The following is a 20,274-nucleotide window of genomic DNA, read 5'->3' on the forward strand; positions in this document are numbered from 1 at the left end:
TGATGACCATCACATTCCACTGTCTTTCCTATACCGATATACCTCTTCCTTTCCCTTCCCCCTTCCCCCCCCCCCCCGTCTCCTTTGCCCTATCTACAGTTCATTTAATCCTCCATTCCCCCCACCCAGCATATTATGAATCAGTATCCTTAAATCGGAGAAATCATTTGGCATTTCATATTTTATGATTGGCTAATTTCACTTAGCATTATATTATCCAGCTCCATCCATTTACCTGCAAAGGCCATGATTTTATTCTCTTTAATGCTGAATAATATTCCATTGTGTATATATACCACATTTTCTTCAGCCATTCATCTACTGAAGGGTATCTAGGTTTTTTCTACGATTTAACTATTGTGAATTGCACTGCTATAAACATTGATGTGGCTGCGTGAGCACTAATATCTAGAATATGTAAAGAACTCAAAAATCTTCACACCAAAAAAAAAAACCAAATAACCCAATCAATAAATGGGCCAAGGAACTGAACAGACACTTCTCAGAAGATGATATACAGTGAATCAACAAATATTTGAAAAAATGTTCATCTAGCAATTAGAGAAAAGCAAATCAAAACTACTATAAGATTTCATCTCACTCCAGTCAGAATGGCAGCAATTAAGAATACAAACAACAATAAGTTTGGCGAGGATATGAGGGGAAAGGCACACTCGTACATATTGCTGGTGGGACTGCAAAATGGTGCAACCAATATGGAAAGCAGTATGGAGATTCCTTAGAAAACTTGGAATAGAACCACCATTTGATCCAGCTATCCCACTCCTCAGTCTGTATACCCAAAAGGACTTAAAAATAGCATACTACAGGGAAACAGCCTTATCTGTGACTTTTGATGCTTAGTGGATCTGTGCCCCTAGTTGTCTGTCAGTTAGATTTGAGTCTCTTTTATAAATCAGACCTCCTGCTTTCATTAACACAGGTATTTGGTTCCTAGAACAAACCTTTGTGTTCTAAAAAGGCTGCCACTTATCACTCTTTTTCAAGTAGAATTGCTTCTACTATTGATTCTTTTTTCTTTTTCTTTTTTTTAACTGGAAATTAAACCCAGGCACTTACCACTGAGTTATGTTTTCAGTCCTTGTTTTTTATTTTGAGGCAGGGTCTTGTTAAGTTGCACAGGCTGGGCTTGAATTTTTAATCCTCCTGCCTGTGCATCACAAGTTGCTGTGTTATAGGCATGCACACCCTACCTGGCTTACCATTGACTTTTTCCCCCTTCTTATTCTTAATAGCTTTACTTTTTTTGCCTTTTTTTTTTTTTTTAAGTTGTTGATGGGCCTTTATTTATTTATTTGTACGTGGTGCCGAGAATCGAACCCAGTGCCTCACACATGCTAGGTCAGCGCGCCCAATCACTGAGCCATAACCCCAGATCCCATTGACTTTTTTAACAGAAAAAAAATAACTGTTGCAAAGAGGAAAGTAAATTTGAGTTGAATCTTACTAGGTCTGAAGCAGTAATACCTAGAAGAGTTCTAATTCTTAATGAGATGGGGAAAAGTTGAACAAGGGGGCTATGGTGAAAAAGTTGGAGAAGGATATATATTGGTTTCCTGTGATTTATTCATTTAGTACATTTTGATTTTTTTTTGTTGTTGGTTTTTAGCTACTAGTTGTTACACATATTAGATGCTAGGCTTATAGTTTCTGCCATCTTGAAACTTACAGGGTAGTAGGAAATGCCTAATAACTGTGTGTTTGTAATTTATAACAGATGCTACAAAGGTAATGGATTAATAGTTCTGAATGCTAATGAGTAGGACTTTCATTGGCATGACTAAGGTTTTTATTTTTACTATCAAGACATTTAGATATCAAGTTGAAGTAATTGCACTGAGACTCAAGTTTTTCCTGTGTTTCTATAATAATCCTTGATGTGCTTATGCATATGAAGGGTGAGGTGTAAAGTAGAATTTAACTGTTTCAATTCTACTTTCACTAATCCAGAGCAATCCAAGCTCCCTGAGAAGAGAGGCTTGTTTTCTCATGACCATATTCCAATTACTCAGTGATTATATAAATAGTTTAGCACTAAATAAACTTGTTGAATTAGTAAATACACGGATGAACAACATTTACAGTTTTTACCACTGTAGCTAAGCAGCTACCCATGGAAACAGCCTCTTTGAAATGAAAAAGTGATTTTAAACAATGGAAAAGAAATAGTAAAAATAAGCAACTGGTGTGTGTGATGAGGCAAGGAATATAAAATATAAATAGGTACTCTGTAAATAAGATTGTTTCCTATCTATTGTAAGTTATTTCTTTTACACAACGATAAATGTTTATTCTTTTTAAAAAATTTTAGTGCCTTTGCTACCCTAGAAGAGGAGGCTTGTACAGAACTTGTTCCTTACCTTGCTTATATACTTGATACCCTGGTCTTCGCATTTAGTAAATACCAACATAAGAACCTGCTTATTCTTTATGACGCCATAGGAACATTAGCAGATTCAGTAGGACATCATTTAAACAAGCCAGTAAGTATCTAAGCTCTTTTCAATAAGTTAGCTTGAATTTGGGAATAAAAAGACTTGGAAAAATGAAGTTAATTTTTGCTTTAAGAATATAGATCTTAGAAAGGCAGCAAGTGTATCCTTTCAAATAGTGTGGAAATTACAGTAGCATCTCTTAGGAATGCACCAATATGTGAACTAGAGGAAAAGAAAAATATCCATATTCTAGATTCCTACTTTTCTTTAATTCCAAGTGTTTTTGTATCTACCACTTTATAAACACTAACTTTTAATTACCACATCTAGTTTTTTCTTCAGAATGTGCAAGTATATTGGGTGTACTATATGAAACAATTAGAAATTGAGGCAATAGGTTAAAAATGCTATGTGGTACAAAAGGATCTTGTCTGTAGTAATATTGTAGAAGAGAACAGTAGATTTGTTTGACTAGGATTTATATGATGATAGAATTTTAGTGTAGCTTAATATCCCTGGTGAAGAGTTGAAAAATGTTTTGATACATGTGATTGCTAAATCAAAAGTCTAAGATGTTTAAGATGGTTGGTTTGTAGGATTGCTTTGGTGTTAGTTTGATTGGAGGATAGGTTATATTTTCTGGGTGTCTTCAGAATCTGTACCGCCTACTTATATGATTATTATGACTATTGGCTTTTTTATTGGTTATTCTTCAGTTTAAATACGTTCTCTTTGCTAATTGTGAATCTTTTTCCTCATGTAAGTTTATCTGTTCATTTATAATGTGCTATATAAAAGCAAAGCTGTTTTTTGTGTAACATTCTGTTTTACATGTAACATTCTGTTACAGAAAAGTAGAACTTAAATGTTCTTTTGATTGTAATTTAACAAACACTACATTTTGATGTAGTGATGTATTTATTGATGTACATTTTCTTTCAAAAAATATTCAAAAAATATATAAGATGACACGGTCATCTAAATGAAAAGGTAGGCAAAAAAATTTAAAGTAACTATTTAGTGTAAAGAATGAGTCTTAAAATGCCTTCTGTAATGATTTTACACAATTGCTCTAAATGGATTTTAATTTTCATAGACTCAATGGACTTATTTACATATGATAGTGGAGCTTTACATGTTTTTCATCATTATAAATAGGAATATATTCAGATGCTAATGCCTCCACTGATCCAGAAATGGAACATGTTAAAGGATGAAGATAAAGATCTCTTTCCTTTACTTGAGGTATGCTGGGCTGGTAATATTTAGCTAATTTAACATGGTATGTCATCAAAAATACATGTTTTAATCCAAAATGGGTTTTATGGTAATAGTGTTAATAAGTTGATATATTCAGCACCATTTCTGTTTTAAATATTGAATAAATACACAACTTCTTGTTACTTAAGTTACAATACATTCGTATGAAGAATTACTGTTAATGGACATTATATTTTTTAAAAGTAGACAAAGGGTTTTATTGTATAGTACTCTAACTACTCTATGCATAATAAATGTATTTATAATATGTTTTCTGTTGTTTTGTGTTATCTGTTCACATTACATGTGAAGTAGCTTTAGGACTTTTGCTGATGTGAAGAGACTTCACTTTGTATTTCTTTAATTTGAAAATTTTTCCATGTATGTTTATTATTTTTTTCTTTAAAGATATTTTATATGGTGTTCAGTATGAAACATGACAGACCTACTTGAATTGACTTTATTAGAGCCAGTTTGAGTCATTTTCATTTTTATTCCCCGTATAATATTAAGGGTCACCAGTTTCTGCCGTGGATTATCCCTAGACAGGAATTGAAAATCTTCTGCAACTAAGAACAACAGCTAATTTCTAACAGAACAAAAAGAATCGTAGTTATTGCATACTATTGTTTAGGGAATAACAACACCCTTCCCCCAATTTGTGCATGTTTAATACAAATGCACCTTCTTTTTTATTTCTCTTAATATTTTTTTATCACAAATTGAATCCATGGATAGAGGGTTTAAATATATGTTTATGTATATTTACTTTTAAACAAGGACTCCATGTGTCCAGTAAAGTCTAGCCACATCTTTGGAATAGGGGCATAAATTATCACTTATATTTGAGGGAAATTTTGAACATATAGTCTCTCCTTGAAGGACAAATTCTTTATAGAAACTTCTTTACATTCTCTTCTGAATTAACCTCTCCTGATAGGCTGGCAAGCTGACAACAATAGTGACATCCAAACTGGTTGCTCTAGACTAGTAGTAGAGCAGACTCATAAACAGCTAGGGTCCTTTTGAGTTGTTTTAAGCATTTATCATAATCTTAAGTTTACCCAGAATATTTTAGCATGTGTACTTTATTCTTTCTAGTGCCTATCTTCAGTTGCCACGGCCCTGCAATCTGGCTTTCTTCCATACTGTGAACCTGTGTATCAGCGTTGTGTGAATCTAGTACAAAAGACTCTTGCACAAGCCATGGTATTTTCTTTTCATATCTAAAGTTAGACATAAAGTATACAAACTTTTTCAGTAATTGATTAAAAATAAAATGTGTTTAATTGTAGCTGAACAATGCTCAACCAGATCAATATGAGGCTCCAGATAAAGATTTTATGATAGTGGCTCTTGATTTACTCAGTGGGCTGGCTGAAGGTCTTGGAGGCAACATTGAACAGCTAGTAGCCAGAAGTAACATCCTAACACTAATGTATCAATGCATGCAGGTAAGATTTGTAAGATTAAAATGAACCGAAACCTGGTTCATCCTGTCACCTTGGGATTAATTTCTTCTTCTCTCTTACAGGATAAAATGCCAGAAGTTCGACAGAGTTCCTTTGCCCTATTAGGTGACCTGACTAAAGCTTGCTTTCAGCATGTTAAACCTTGTATAGGTATGAATATTTTCTGCCGTGGATGTGGTTTTTTTTAAATTATTTTTACATTACATTTGCTTTTTACTAAATTTTATTAAAAATTTTTGTGGAATCTCAACATGTATAAGTATGTAGTTTTACTACTGACCAATGTAAAGGAGCTTTCATCGAAGCAGGTAGGATGTGGGAACTCCAGTTTTCTTGAGCTTACCGTCTATTCAGCAGCCCTTTAGGCAGTCCTGTGACTGGAAGAAATTGTGAGTAGTATCAATTTAGAATTAACAGATATGCCCAGCAATGAAGCCTTCATACTGAGTGCTAGTCAGGCATCTTCATAAGTAGCCTCTTTTTTGGTAGTGGTACCCAAAAATAGTATCAGGTTTTCTTCTTTAATGCACCAGCATACCTTTACAAATATCTAGGAAATTTTAAATAAATATCACTTTTAAAACAAATGATGGGTTGGGCACAGAGCTCAGCAATAGAGTTCTTGCCTGGGTTCTGGTTGATTCCCAGTACTACAAAATAAATTATATATATTTGTTTTTAATAGCATAGCACTTATCCTAACCTTTTATGAAGATAATAAGGGATTCCTTAAATATTGTAATCTCAGTTTCTCAAACCTATGGGTCAAGTGATTTGGGTTTTTTTTTTTTTTTTCCTTTCTGTGGTGATAATTATTTATAATATGTTATTTAAACCTAATTTAAAACACCTACACGGCTTTTCACCTGCTACAGTTGTGCTTTTGAATAATAATAATTTTTAGACTTTGAGTAATAACATTAGGATATGTTAAGAGCCATACTAAAGTTTTAAACCCAACCACTATAAAAATATAATGAATGCTTATATTGTGGGGAGCTAGTCATACAAATATTTATTACCTATTATTTTTTAATTAAAGATAATTTTTAAACTTTTTATTAAAATTTTTTAAGACAATAAAGTATAATAAGCTTTCTATTACTGTGTCAGTATAACTGGTGTCAGTATATGTACAATTTTGTCTCCTCTATGCCACTATCCATAGACAGAAATACTGAAAATTCTTTTCATTTGTTTCTGCTGTTAAACCAAGGATTTTTGTTGTTGTTGTTTTGTTTGTTTTGTCCTAAATAGTTTGTCATACTCTGTATTTTACTAATTGCATCTCTCTGGTGCCATTGAAGATACTAATACATTGTATTTACTAATATTTTGTATTTACTAATACATTGGCACTCAGATCTAGAGACAGGTTCAGTGAGATTCCAGGATAAGTGGTATTGTGTACTTTCTTGAAGAAGCATTTGATATCTAGATTTCATTTAATTTGTTTTCTTTTTTTGTAATGTTGTCGATCATAATGAGTATTGTCTAGATTAGTGGTTCTAGTGGGGCAATTTTGGTCTCCAAGGAATATTTTCCACTATGTTGAGGCATTTTTTTAACATTAGGGAGGTGTTTTACTGGTATTCATTGCATATAGGCAGAAGGTATTTCTAAATATCCTATAATAGATGAATTAAATATCCTGTAACACATCCTTTCCTCTATAACAAAGAATGATCTGGCCCATTGAGAGAAATCCTATTTTATGATTCTGAAGGCTCATATGTAGTGAGAGCCTTCTTATCGTATCCCAACAGTAAAAGTTTTTTATTCACTAATACATTGGCACTTAGATCTAGATTCAGGTTTAATGAGATTCCGGGATTCTTGTCATTTTATCAGAAATCCATACCAACAATAACATCATTAATCTATTCATGATTAAATGAATAGATCTAATCATTTATGAATAGCAAAGCCCTTAGGATCTAACCCCCATACACACACACTTTTTTTTTTTTTGTACTAGGGATTGAACCCAAGACCTTGTGCATGTGAGGCAAAGGCTCTATTGCTGAGCTACATTCCAGCCCTTTTTTATTTTATTTTTTTGAGATAGGGATTTTTTGCTGTCTGACCTCAACCTTGTGATCTCCATGCCTAAGCATCACAAGTAGTTGGTATAACAGCTATGCATCACCATGCACAGCCTGTTAAACTTCCCACCCCACTCTCCCCAACTCATTTCTTTTTTTTTTGGTGGTGTTGCTGGGGTTTGAACCCAGGGTCTTTCTTTCTTTTTGGTACCAGGAATTGAACACAAGGGCACTTTTCTACTGAGCTACATCCCCATCTTTTTTTATTTTTTGTTTATTGCTGAGTTGCTTAAGTTTTTATTAACCTTCGAAGTCTGGCTTTAAACCTTTGATCCTCTAGTCACTGGAATTATAGGCATACACTGCCACACCCAGCAAGTTTCCATCTCTTAATACCATCATAGGGGCAATTAATTAAATTTTGGCCTGAGTTTTGGAGAAGGCATTCATACCATTGCAACTCAGTAATTTATCAAGAGTTAAAAATTTATTATGCTGGGCATCGTGGCCCACGCCTGTAGTTATAATAGGCCAAATATGGTGACATTCCTGTAATCCCAACAACTTTGGAGACTGAGGAAGAGGATTACAAATTCAAAGCCAACTCAGCAGTGTAGCTAGGCCTTAAGCAATTTAAGATCCTGTCTCAAAATAAGAACTAAGAAAGCTTGGGGATATGGCTTAATGGTTAAGCACCCCTGGTTTTGATCCCTGTTACTGCCCCCCATCATGATATTCTCATTCTTTATTTAATAGTGAGAATATATGTAAAAGAGGCATTTGCCATATTAATTGTTACCCTGAAGTACAAATCATGTAAGAGGTACAGGGTAATTACTTGATTGCTTCTCTTTATTTATCAATTTTCAAAATAACTATTTGATTCCCAGCATCCTCCAAGGGTATCTTTTGTGTTTTAGCTTGTGTGTGTGTGTGTGTGTGTGTGTGTGTGTGTGTGTGTGTTTTAATATCATTATGAAGTCACAGTCAAATTGTCGTGCTGCTAGCAGTGGAAGTTGAATCAAGTTGGTCCCTGAATTTTTTTCTGTTATAGCAAGACTGTCTAGACTTATTTTGCACCTTTCCTTCCTTCTCCTATAATGAGATATTTCTTTGCAAACCCTCCTTTCTTTTAGTGGAAAGTAATATTTATTTAAAGACTTCAAATTGGGCACTAGAGTGAAAGTTGTTTTAGAACCAAAGTCATGGATTGTTTTATTTAATTTTTTTTTTTTTTTAGGAAAATTCCATTTTATCATGTTTTCTGTACTCCTCCCCGCCCCCAGGATTGAACCCAGGGGCATTTAACCACTGAGCCACATCCACCAGCTGTTTTTGTATTTTATTTAGAGACAGGGCCTCCCTAAATTGCTGAGGCTGGCTCTGAACTAGCATCCTCCTGCCTCAGCCTCCCAAGCCGCTGAGATCACAGGCATGTGCCATGGTGCCTGACTGTGTTTTCCTCACTTTTAATTTGAATTTTCTTAGTCTCACAAAAAGATTACTCAATTTCTAAAGATAACTAAAATGGGCCAAAACTCAGTTTCCTGGATTAATTCAAAATAAAAATTCAGTAGCCAGATAATTACCTCCTTCTGTTCCCTAAGATAAATTTTACCAGACATTAAGAAGTGTTTTTCATCAATTTCATAATTGATATTGTAATGTTTATTTTATGGTGAAACATTTTTTGCCTAGATTTATCTACTGAGTAGGTTCCCTTTGAAATTTAATATACTACTATTTAGAAGTTTATTACTTAGTTTTCTTTTTTTTTTTTTTTTTCAAGCCGATTTCATGCCAATATTGGGAACCAATCTAAATCCGGAGTTCATTTCGGTCTGCAACAATGCCACATGGGCAATTGGAGAAATCTCCATTCAAATGGGTAAGAGGTTTTCCACTCCCAGAAAAGTATAAATTTTTAGACTTGTTGATGTTTTCATAATTGTTTTTTTGCGCTTTTTTAAATTTAATTAAAAATATTTGTGTGCATACATATATATATATATATATATATAAAGCTATGCCACATTTAATAAGGGAAGCATAATGTTGTACACTAATGTTTTAACATTCATTTCTTTTTTCTTTTCTTCTTTTTTCTCTTTTTGTGGGATGATATAGGTATAGAGATGCAGCCTTATATTCCTATGGTGTTGCACCAGCTTGTAGAAATCATTAACAGACCCAACACACCAAAGACGTTGTTAGAGAATACAGGTACCATATAACTGAACTGTTATGGTGAAGAAAAAATTAGTTGTCTTTTAATATTAAGATGCGTAGAGAAACCAAAGTAATAAGCTAGCTTTTAAAACTCAGCTTTTTATATTTATTTTGAATTCTCACTAACAAAATGTATTCTTTTAACTACATTCCATAACCAGTTTTCGGAAACATTTGAAAAATGCTTTTTCCTCCCCTATTTCCATGTTTTAATACTCCCTAAAATGAATTCCAGCTAACTATTGAACTGTATGAATTTTGCTTTTTTAATTAATCCAGAGTGTAACTGAGAGATGCAAAGTGCTGATTTTTTAATCTATGAAAATCTGGCCAAAAATAGATTGCAATTCAGTGACTAGCTGGTTAACTGTGGCGTTTGTATTTTGTATTTCATCATAAAATTTCCTTCACTTGGGAACTCATGCAGTTCCTTATAGGAGTTTTATTTAGGAGGCTTGTTTCTCTTTTGCATTTACAGAGAGCATGTTTATATTAAAGAGTACCTTCCATACTATAGAACACACTTAGGGTGATTGAGTCCTATTCTTTCCACCATCCCTGATTGTTGCTAATAATGAAAGATTTAAGTTCTGTATTCATTCAGGCACATCCCTTTCTTTATATCCTAAGATAATTCTAGTAATTTATTCATAGTCAATGAGGTTCTTACCAAATACTGAACAAAGAGTAAAATAAGGTTTTCCAAATAAGAAAGTTTGTTTTCAGAGACACTTTAATTTGGTATTTTTAAATGATAGAGTTGATTTTTGTCTTTACATAATTAAAATTGACATTGTTTATTGGTATGGAAGGAAATCTTTTAAATATGAAACGGTTATCTGGCTGTTTGGCTGTATGGGTACTGTTTACTTCACAAAGTTAATTAGATTTTCTTGTTGAAAAGTATGAAAGTCTATTAGGATGGTTATGAAACCTTGTCAGACTTTTATCTCATTAGAATGCAGTACCTATACATGACATTCAGATTTGAAACACTTGCCATTATAAAATTATTGTTGAACCTAAACAAAACTTCCTATTTATTTTAAATGTGAATGCATAACTGCAAATAAATGTTGAGTGTAATGTATATTAAAGTTTCTTGTGGGATATCAGCTGATGAATTTGTTATTTAGTTCCTTTAGCAAATTGGCTTTATATAGAAGATCTACATTATATATGATTATGTCAAGTAAATAATAAGTAATTGATAATACTCTACAAATTGATGGATTCAATCAAATTGAGAAACAAGCTTGATATTCATTAGATTACTTTTAACTGCAAGTGACTACATAAAATTCTGTCTTCTTTATTCCTTATCCAAAAGAGAGTGGGTTTTTGATTATTAAATGAAAATCATTATCTATAGTTTTAGCAATTTAATTAACATTATCTCACTATTTCATAAAGCCAATTCCTTAGTATGCCATTATTGCTTTTTTTCTAATTAGTATATCCTACACTGAACTTTTTCAATGGACCATCATCTGCTTTATCGCATGTTTCATTGGATTGTTCATACTTGCCTGTTCAATGAGAATGTTGCATAGTTTGTGTCTTTTGAACATAGGTTTTCTTTCTCTTGCTTCATATGAATCTGCTGAATTTTAGTATTATCTGTGTAGTTTGCTTCAAGTAATCCTTAAACATTTTTCTTTACTCCCCCCACCCCTTTTTTTATGAAAGGTTAACCTGTAAGTTTTTGAGAGAACACCATTAAAGCACTTCATGGTTTGTTTTCTGTTTGTATTTTTTCCCGTTGTGTATAAATGTATTTATATGTATGTACTTTTGAATTGCAGAATGCAGTTCTAAATTGCACTTGTTTTAGGTCTTTGTAAGTTTCAGAGCTCCTGAGTTTTGATGATAAATGTTTGTCCCCTTCAAAATTTTTAAAAAATTAAATATTAGCATGCTATCAGTATAATGTGTTAACTATTTTATGTTAAACCTTTTATAGTAGAGACAATATTTTTTTCCCTATGGTCCACATATCACGTGTCAGTACAGTGGACTATATTAGAATTTTATTTTAAATATGGTTTAAAATTAGTGGACTATTAACCTGAGTTTTCAGAGGTCTATTGGAATGGAATTTGACATGTAGCATAGCAATTTTCCAATCTATTCATTCACTGGGTAACATACTATTTAAAATATGACAATTGATTTTGATATATCAGGCAACAGATACCTGCTGGCTTGTTTGGGAAATGTTAAATCAAACTATATACTAGAAAAATTTGAATTAATTTTCTTAGATAATTTTCAAAGAATGAAATAATTTATAAAAGAGGAGGTACAGGGAAATGACAAGTAAATTTGAACTGTTATAGCTATAGAGACATGTTTGAAAATTCATTAATGTAATTATATTTACTAATTCTTGGGGGAAATGTAGATTTCATATTAAATTCTGAAATTGACTGGCTTTAAATGATTCTCTAAATCCATTCATTTTAATCTCTCTTTTTTTTCTTAAACTATTTGAGCAAGAAAAGCAATTCATCATGGTTTTTGGTGTTCTCTCAATCTTTATAGAGTTTTTTTAATTCCTTTTGTTTTTTCTTTTTCCAAAAGTATGCCATATATGTTGCTGCCCCTTATTTAGGGGGTGGTAATAAACAGCACTGGTGAAATCTTATGTTTATTATCATACACAAATTCTGTTGGTTTCTGTTTCTGAGTTATTTGTTGTTTTTTCTTTATTTTTTCTCCTTCCCCCTCATTTGCTCATGTCTTGGTTGGCGTTTGGTGGTGTATAACCGTGATTGCGTTACCTTAGCAATAACAATTGGTCGTCTTGGTTACGTTTGTCCTCAAGAGGTGGCCCCCATGCTACAGCAGTTTATAAGACCCTGGTGTGTATTATTCAATCTTTTTTTTTAATTCATTTTTCTTCACTATTTCTTTCTCTTTCTATCTCACTTTTAGATATATTTTCAGTTGGTTACAAAATTCACAATCCTTAATCATTGCCAACCATGTGACTAATCTTGTCCTATCAGGTTTGTGAGGTTTTTTAGTAGCATCGTCATGTATATTTATTTTATGTTGTGGCTAACGACTAATTGATGCATGGGATAAGATTGTCACATGCTTGCTGTGTTAAAAAGCTTGATTATACATAAAAAGCATTTAAATATCCACCAGAAAAATTAAGATGCATGCAATTTCTATAAATTTAGGTTTTTGCATTATGTTTCTTTTTTAGAATTAATTTGGAAACTTGGATTGCATTAAATACATGTTTAAATTTGTTATGTATAAAATCTTATTTGCTTGTTAATGTAAAAGTTAAACATCTACACCATAAGTTGTATAGTAATAGTTTATATTGTGGCAGTATATTCTATGTTCTGCTTCTTTCAATTGATAATCTTCAATTCAGATTGGTTTTAGTAGTGTTTAATGGAATACAAGTCAATACAATTCTCAAAATTTGATAATTTACTTTTTTTTTGGCTCTGGTTCATTAATACTTTAAATGAGCCAAATTAGTTGTCTGTCTGTGTAGTTGTAGTCTATTAAGAAAATATGAATTTCATTGTTTCCACTGCATTGAGATGAGATGTATCCATCATACAGGAAGTATGAGAAACTGAAAGTTAAGCTTTCTAAAAACCACTCTTTTTAATTTAACCATTATCTACACTGTGGTGCTTATTCCATTAAATACTGTCTATTAGTATTATAATTGAATATGCTTTTTACTTAAATGCTAAAAACAATTCTGTAATTCTATAGGTGTACCTCTTTGAGAAACATAAGAGACAATGAGGAAAAGGATTCAGCATTCCGTGGGATTTGTACCATGATCAGTGTGAATCCTAGTGGCGTAATCCAAGTAAGATATTCACAATGATTTGTTTTTAACTTTAATGTTCTAAGTAATAAAATTATTTGAGGGGTGATATGGAAAGATTATAATAGCAGATTCAGAGAGTAAGGTTACATTCTTACTTGGAATCGGGCCAGGTTGGGTTTTTTTCCATCTTTATTCAGGCTTTACTTATTTACTTACTTTGTACATGTCTCCTGTCATGAATGGCAATCAGATTGCTGAATTTGAAAATATCTACAACAGTGTCAAACTTTATGGAAATCAAATTTACAAACAGTAAATAGAATACTGAATCAGCCATTGAAATTGCTTTAATGTTGTGAACTTATCATTTATTCATCCTTATTTTGAGCTTAAATTCTTGTTACATTTAGGCATTTTAATTATTTGGTATCAGTGCTGATCCTGAGTCTAGTAAAACTTATAGATCCAATTGCCAGTTTCCTGGACACAAAAAACAAAGGAGCATGTTGAACTCCACCATATGTGTGCAAAAAACAAAACTCAGGCTGTGAGAGACCTACATTAAATGCAAAAATATAAAAATCTTTACATTTTCAAGAGAAAGGATCTTTTTGGCCTTTTTAATTGAGATTTTGGTAATTTTTATTTTACATGTGGTATTTGTTAACTTGGTCTTAGAAATGCAAATAATTACTTAAAATTCAAATCAATGTGATTGATATGCATAGAAAAGAGCTAGAAAAAGATCTTTTGACTAATTTCACATTCATGAAACATTAATCACTTAATAATCAGAATAAGCCAATACTACCTTGAGATAAGGATCCTAGTTTCAAAATAACCTCCTAGTATTGTTTTCCAGTACTAAATGTTGTTTTCTCATGTGTCTTAAACATCTTTTCACCAGGTATTGTTAGTTTTTAAAGGTAGTAGAAGTAGCACAGTGGTCATAAAATCACTACCAACTTAAGAGTTAGTAGAAATTTGTTAACTCCATTCATATTAATCACAATTTTTATATATTCTGTGTGGGTTTGTTTTTGTTTTGTTTTTGGCTCTGGGAATTGAACCCAGGGGTACCTAACACTGAAACACTCCTCTGCCCAAAAAAGACAGGGTCTCACTAAGTTGCTGTCTGGCTTTGAACTCAAAATCCTCCTGCCTCAGCCTCCCAAGCTGCTGGGATTACAGGTGTCCACCACCTTGTTTGGCCCGGTGTGTTTAAATTTTTAACATTATCTTTGGATATTTAGATGACATTAGAATCCTGATTTGAATAAACAGTGAACTTAATGTAAATGACATTTGCTTAAATAATTGTTTTACACACGTTGGTAAATTTTTTTTGTTTTCTGAACTGAATGGTAAAATTTGAAGTAGTTGACATGTCAGACCATTAGCAATATGTTGAATGTTTTATGTTGAATTGTTAATAGTTCATTACGGTAATCAAAATTGAAGAAATATTTTTATGAAATATGTCATGGTTCTTTTTTAATTTTGAAGGAGGGTCTTACTAAGTTTCTCAGGCTGGACTTTGAACATGAAATCCTCCTGTCTCAGCCCCCTAATTAGCTAGGAGTACCAGAGTGAGCCACCATGCTTGATCTTGTAATCTAAATAACCTGAGAGGCTGAGACAGGAGGATTTCGAGTTCAGAGTCAGCCTCAGCAACAAAGTGATAAGCAACTCAGTGAAACCCTGTCTCTAAATAAAATACAAAATCGGGCTGGGGCTGTAGCTCGGTGGTCAAGGGCCCCTGAGTTCAATCCCCGGTACCCCTAGTTCCTAATATGTCAGATTAAGCTCAGTTGATATATATTTAGCTGGATTTAAGTTGTTTCTATGCTGAATCAGATCTCAGGATTGAATTTAATTTATATGTTAAATTAATCTAATAATGAAAGTATTTTATTGGTATTGATATGGTGCTCTCAGTGTGCTAAGCATTTACTGGGCAGGGATTTGCTTTTTTTGTTGTTGTTTTATGATATAATAGGACATTTATTTACATCCCAAATACTTCTAATTCCTTATCCTTGTTGATTTTAAATTTGTTTTTCCCCTTTTAGCTATGAGTGTATCATGACATAAATTTTGAGTCATGCATATTTTGAATTTTGCTAAGTTTGATAAATGTATTATCAATCTAAGATGTGGTTTTTGCCTGTTACAGGATTTTATATTTTTTTGTGATGCTGTTGCATCGTGGATTAATCCAAAAGATGATCTCAGAGACATGTTCTGTAAGGTAACTAATAAGTCTTCATGATGCATGGTAGGAGTATTAAATTTCTAGTTGAAAGTTTGAATTTTTTTTTTAAACATTTAGTTTAAATTTAGGCTCTTCACTCTGGGTAGATTATATGACCTTTGTTCTTAATGAAGAACTATGTTTGGTCTTAAAATATGGTGTGACTATCAATAGATCATGCACTTTGAAAATATTTTCCCAAAAAACCACTGATTCATGTAGTACCATTACTTCGTGTACAGAAAATAGCATATTTACAGAGTGGGGTGTGGTTCAGTGGTAGAGCACTCATTTAGCCCGTGTGAGACCCTGGGTTTCATCCTCAGCATCATATAAAAATAAATAAATGAAAGTATTGTGTCCAACTACAACTAAAAAATAAATATTTAAAAAAAAAAAAAGGAAATAGCATCAAGTAGTCTCCACAATAATTGAGCCTACATAGTTCTTTGCTTTATTAGTGCCCCTTTTGATTAATTCCATTCATCACTCAGTTATAACTGAATAAGAAATAAAATGCAGTTACACGTTTGCATCATCTGATACTGAAATTAGTGAGCTATATTTTCGGCCATGAGATCAAAACTTATATAGTTCAAGTTTGAAAAGACTTAGCATGATAAGTCTTATTCATTGGGTAAATTCTGTGCCTTTTTTATTTGTTTTTAATTATTGTGATGTCTGATTGCTTAGAATAAATTTGTTTCCTAGAATACTAGTTGGATTTTATATTTAACTAAAGCATATTTTGTGAGATGCTTTTAGGCAAGTTACAGTGGTATAGGTTGTAACAAAGTCTGAGCTTACTACTTTGAAATGGATAAAATATTTGAAAAAAAAAGCAATATTGTTTGATTTCAAAAGCTATACAGATCAGTTTTTCTTTTGTTAGTGATGAATTAATGGTTTTTGACTCTTTGCAGATCCTTCATGGATTTAAAAATCAAGTTGGGGATGAAAATTGGAGGCGTTTCTCTGACCAGTTTCCTCTTCCCTTAAAAGAGCGTCTTGCAGCTTTTTACGGTGTTTAATCTAGTACACTTAAGCTGCAGTCCCAAAATTAGGGGTAAGTTATAAGAAGTTTAGAAATTTTCAGGATGAAAAATTTAGGATTATAATCTAAAACTGTAAAAGATAATAAAAAGCTATTTGTCTTCTATAGGGTTGGAATAATATTAGACTTTAAAATTACCTACATAAAGGCTAGAGGGGTGTTTTTTTTGTGATTTTTGTTTGTTTTTAAGAATTTTGCCCCACAAGGGGACTTGAAAGATTCGGTTTTCTTTTGTGGGAGTGGAAGGCCAAGTCCAGTGAGAACTCTTTTTTCCCCCCACATTTTCTTTGTGTGAGATTAACAATTCCTATCTTTTAGCTTAATTTTTTCATTAAATTATGTTGAGGATCAAATACTGAACAGTGTGCAATGGCATAACTTAGTATATTGTTTAGCACATTTAATTGGCTTAGTAAATGTTAGAAACATTAGCCAGTACAGTGAACCAGAGTTTTGACATTGTTCAGGTTTTGAAGATGACTTGAATCTTCAAAGATTCAAATTTGAGACTGATTTGACTGGAAGTCAGAGGGTGTGCTGAATGTGTTTACAGAAGGTGTACACCAAATTGAATTGTACTCAACACTGGAGTTTTCCTTTGCTTGCTGCCTGTTTAATCTGATTTAGGTTTTGAATCTGGAAAAAAATGTAGTGTCCAAGTTATGGACTTTTGCAACCTTAAGGAATGTCTCGGGCCCTTTGCCTAGTTGTCCCACTTAGGTGTCAAGTCCTCAGAGCTGTTTTGTGGCTTTAGCGTGCTTATTAGTTCACTGTTGAATCTTGTGACTGCAGTAGATGAAATGACTTTGTTTTAAAGGGTTCAACATTGAGTTAATAAGTTTTGATCATTTTCAAATTTATTATCTCTTTGGTCTCATCATAAATTAACTGTGGTGGTGATTGTTCTGAGACTGGTATTTTCAGTTTCCTAATGAGAGCTAAAAGTGGATCGGTACCTCTTATTCCTGCCGTTTTGTACTCCTCTCCCATTTTTTCAGAGGCAGGAGAAAAAGGGGGTTGCTGTACTTCTCCACAGATGCACTAATCACCCTCTGTGAATTCACATGAATATTCTTGCATATCCAAAGTTTGGCATGAGTGGGTGGTAGAGTTTTGTTTAAAAGGACCACTATCAGGTAATAGTTTATCCAATAATCTTATCTAATTTATTTATGTCCTTTTCACCACTAAAACTGTGTTAGGAAATTTCTCATTAGGAAAGTCAGCTGGCCTGAAAAAAATAACCAAATAAAGTTGAGTTGGAAGAGTGAAAATTAGAACATTAAGAAGATGGTGTTAAAACTTGCTTTTGTATATTTACTGAATGTACTGTCTATAGTGTAATGCACATTTCTGGTCCTTGTGGTGAAACATCAAACAAAAATAACTAATGCTTTTCTGGTTCTTGAAGTAAATTTTTGTTTCCATAGTACTGGGTTTACTGGAAAAGTGAGTGATGTTTTAATTCTCTGTAAGTAAGAAAAGTGATTGTCCTAAAGAAAGTGATATTTAATTTTGAAGACAGTAAGGTAACTTATTATATAAAAAATAACCAGTTCAGGCTGGGGATGTGGCTCAAGCGGTAGTGCGCTCGCCTGGCATGCGTGCGGCCCGGGTTCGATCCTCAGCACCACATACAAACAAAGATGTTGTGTCAGCCGATAACTAAAAAAAATAAATATTAAAATAAAAAAAATAATAACCAGTTCCCATTAGGGTTCATTCCCCCCCCCCCAAAAAAAAAAGAAAAAAAGAATTAGATTGGTAACATTATGCAAAGCAAATTTTATCTGTACAAAGTTTTGTGTGCCTCTGTTTCTTCAACTTGGCCTCACTTCATATCTAATGCAGGTAACAATTCAGAGCCATAGAAGAAGGAAGCAGTGTGGTTAAAATTAACTAACATAATCTTAGCCATTTTGTCCAATTTCTTATTTTATAGGTAAAGATAGTATTGTTGTTTGAATTTTATGTTTCCACTGACAGTTGTTAAAGATAAAATTGTTTCTGTTGTTTCTTATAGGTCCTTCGGTCTTGGAGACTATGAGGGAGCCTCTGCACCCAGGGAAAATGTTACCCTTTACAGGGGGGAAGGGTATACCAGTAGGGAATACAGTACAATCCCAACCCTACTGGGAGGGGCGGGAGGGAGGTGTGCCGTCACTGTATTAAGTCGATGTTGGGAAACGTTTTAACATCTGGAGCCTTTGTGGGTGGAAATCTGTCTTCAATTACAACTCCGCACTGGATGTGAAGAAGCAAAAATAATCTATTCTGTCTACTCACAAAACAGTACGTTCTGGAATATTATGGGGAATTGTACCAAAACAAGAACCATATAAATGATGCATAGGGATAAGAAAGAGGAAAAATTCTATAGCGCACAATAAAGGAACCTAAGAATGGGGGTTACAAACAGTAAAGAAGATTTTTTTTTTTTAATTTAAAGGTTTTTATATAAATGTTCCCACATTATGGGGCCTTGTTTTGCATGCTGATGAAGAACTACACAAACAAAACTAATAGAGTTAAAATCAGCTTGCCTTCCCATAGTAGAAGCAGGTTCTTGGAAATTACAATTTAAGGTACCCCCAAAAAATGTTGAAAATAAAACAAAACAAATTTAAACAATGAAGCACCCTGTGAAATGCCAAATGAGTCACTCCTTTTACCTTTGCGGGGTGGGAGGGAGGGTGGAATAAATGGGGTTGGGCATATCAAAACTAAAGTTGACATCTTAATTTTACATTAAAACATTAATGTAGTGCATATAATTTGATGGTTGTACTTCATTAGATTTAATTTCTAGGCCAACACATTATTTTAAAGTGCAGTTTAAGGTTCAGGCATGCATTCTGGCTCATAGTGATTGAAAGTAAATTAGTGGGAAAGTAGCATGCTTGCATCACATAGAGTGAGATTGGTATTCATTGACCTATGTTGCGCCAGTTCGTGTTGCATTTTACCAATTCAATATAGCCCTGCATTTAAAATTCCTTTTTAAGATTTGTGGATTTTATTTTTATTAAGAATATAGCTATATAAAAGTACTGTAGTTTACAGCTAGGCCTTGAAATATCTTTTTAGGATCTGTTAGGAATAAGATTGATATTGTATTGTGTGTAACCTGCACAATGTGGAAAGCTGATATACCTGTGCAAAATCTTTGCCTCTGTGCTGTCAGTGTGATGTGCTTTCTGCATGGTTATATACTACTAGTGATTTTTATCAAAACTTCTAAAACTTAAATGACATGGTAAAAGATCTGTAAAAGGCTGCATAAATGTTAGTTGGCACATAAAGACAATTGTAGAAGTTGAAAAATGATTGCTCTATTTCAATGTTTATTCCCACTCAACATATTGCCTTCTAAGCTTTCCCTTTTTTGTTCAAAGCATGATCTTAAAGATATGTTTAAGTTAATGGATGTAATGCAGGGTTCCTACACTGTATTGGCGCATGTTGGTGGCCCTCTGTGCCCTAGATATATGCACACAGGGTGCAAGTTAAAAGCTACAGAGTGAAAGTTGGTTTGGATCCTCTTCATTTCATTTGTTTAGCTTTTCTGTTGTTTTTCTCTACTTACATGTACTCCTGTGAATAAATCCTTGTTAAGTTAACCCTTTACTTTTCCTTCCATGTGTATTTTCTTATATACTGTGAATGTGAAAACCTAACTGGTACACTTGATCT

At 33.0% G+C, this 20,274-nt stretch overlaps 1 protein-coding gene across 2 annotated transcripts in view; it reads left to right on the plus strand.

Moving 5' to 3' along the window:
- Tnpo1 (transportin 1) overlaps positions 1-19,248 on the plus strand; it is an 84,558-nt gene extending 65,310 nt beyond the window's left edge. For both annotated transcript variants that reach the window (XM_076857136.1, XM_076857137.1), the window contains exons 14-25: positions 2,333-2,504; positions 3,615-3,701; positions 4,818-4,925; positions 5,012-5,170; positions 5,251-5,338; positions 9,023-9,121; positions 9,361-9,456; positions 12,251-12,326; positions 13,213-13,312; positions 15,450-15,524; positions 16,451-16,593; positions 18,605-19,248. In XM_076857136.1, the coding sequence (XP_076713251.1) occupies positions 2,333-2,504; positions 3,615-3,701; positions 4,818-4,925; positions 5,012-5,170; positions 5,251-5,338; positions 9,023-9,121; positions 9,361-9,456; positions 12,251-12,326; positions 13,213-13,312; positions 15,450-15,524; positions 16,451-16,558 (1,168 nt within the window). In that variant the 3' untranslated portion in view covers positions 16,559-16,593; positions 18,605-19,248. The remainder of the gene's footprint in view (positions 1-2,332; positions 2,505-3,614; positions 3,702-4,817; positions 4,926-5,011; positions 5,171-5,250; positions 5,339-9,022; positions 9,122-9,360; positions 9,457-12,250; positions 12,327-13,212; positions 13,313-15,449; positions 15,525-16,450; positions 16,594-18,604) is intronic.
- The last annotated feature ends 1,026 nt before the right edge of the window (positions 19,249-20,274 follow it).

The sequence above is a fragment of the Callospermophilus lateralis genome, chromosome 5, assembly GCF_048772815.1.
Source record: "Callospermophilus lateralis isolate mCalLat2 chromosome 5, mCalLat2.hap1, whole genome shotgun sequence".
NCBI classification, from domain to species: Eukaryota; Metazoa; Chordata; class Mammalia; order Rodentia; family Sciuridae; genus Callospermophilus; species Callospermophilus lateralis.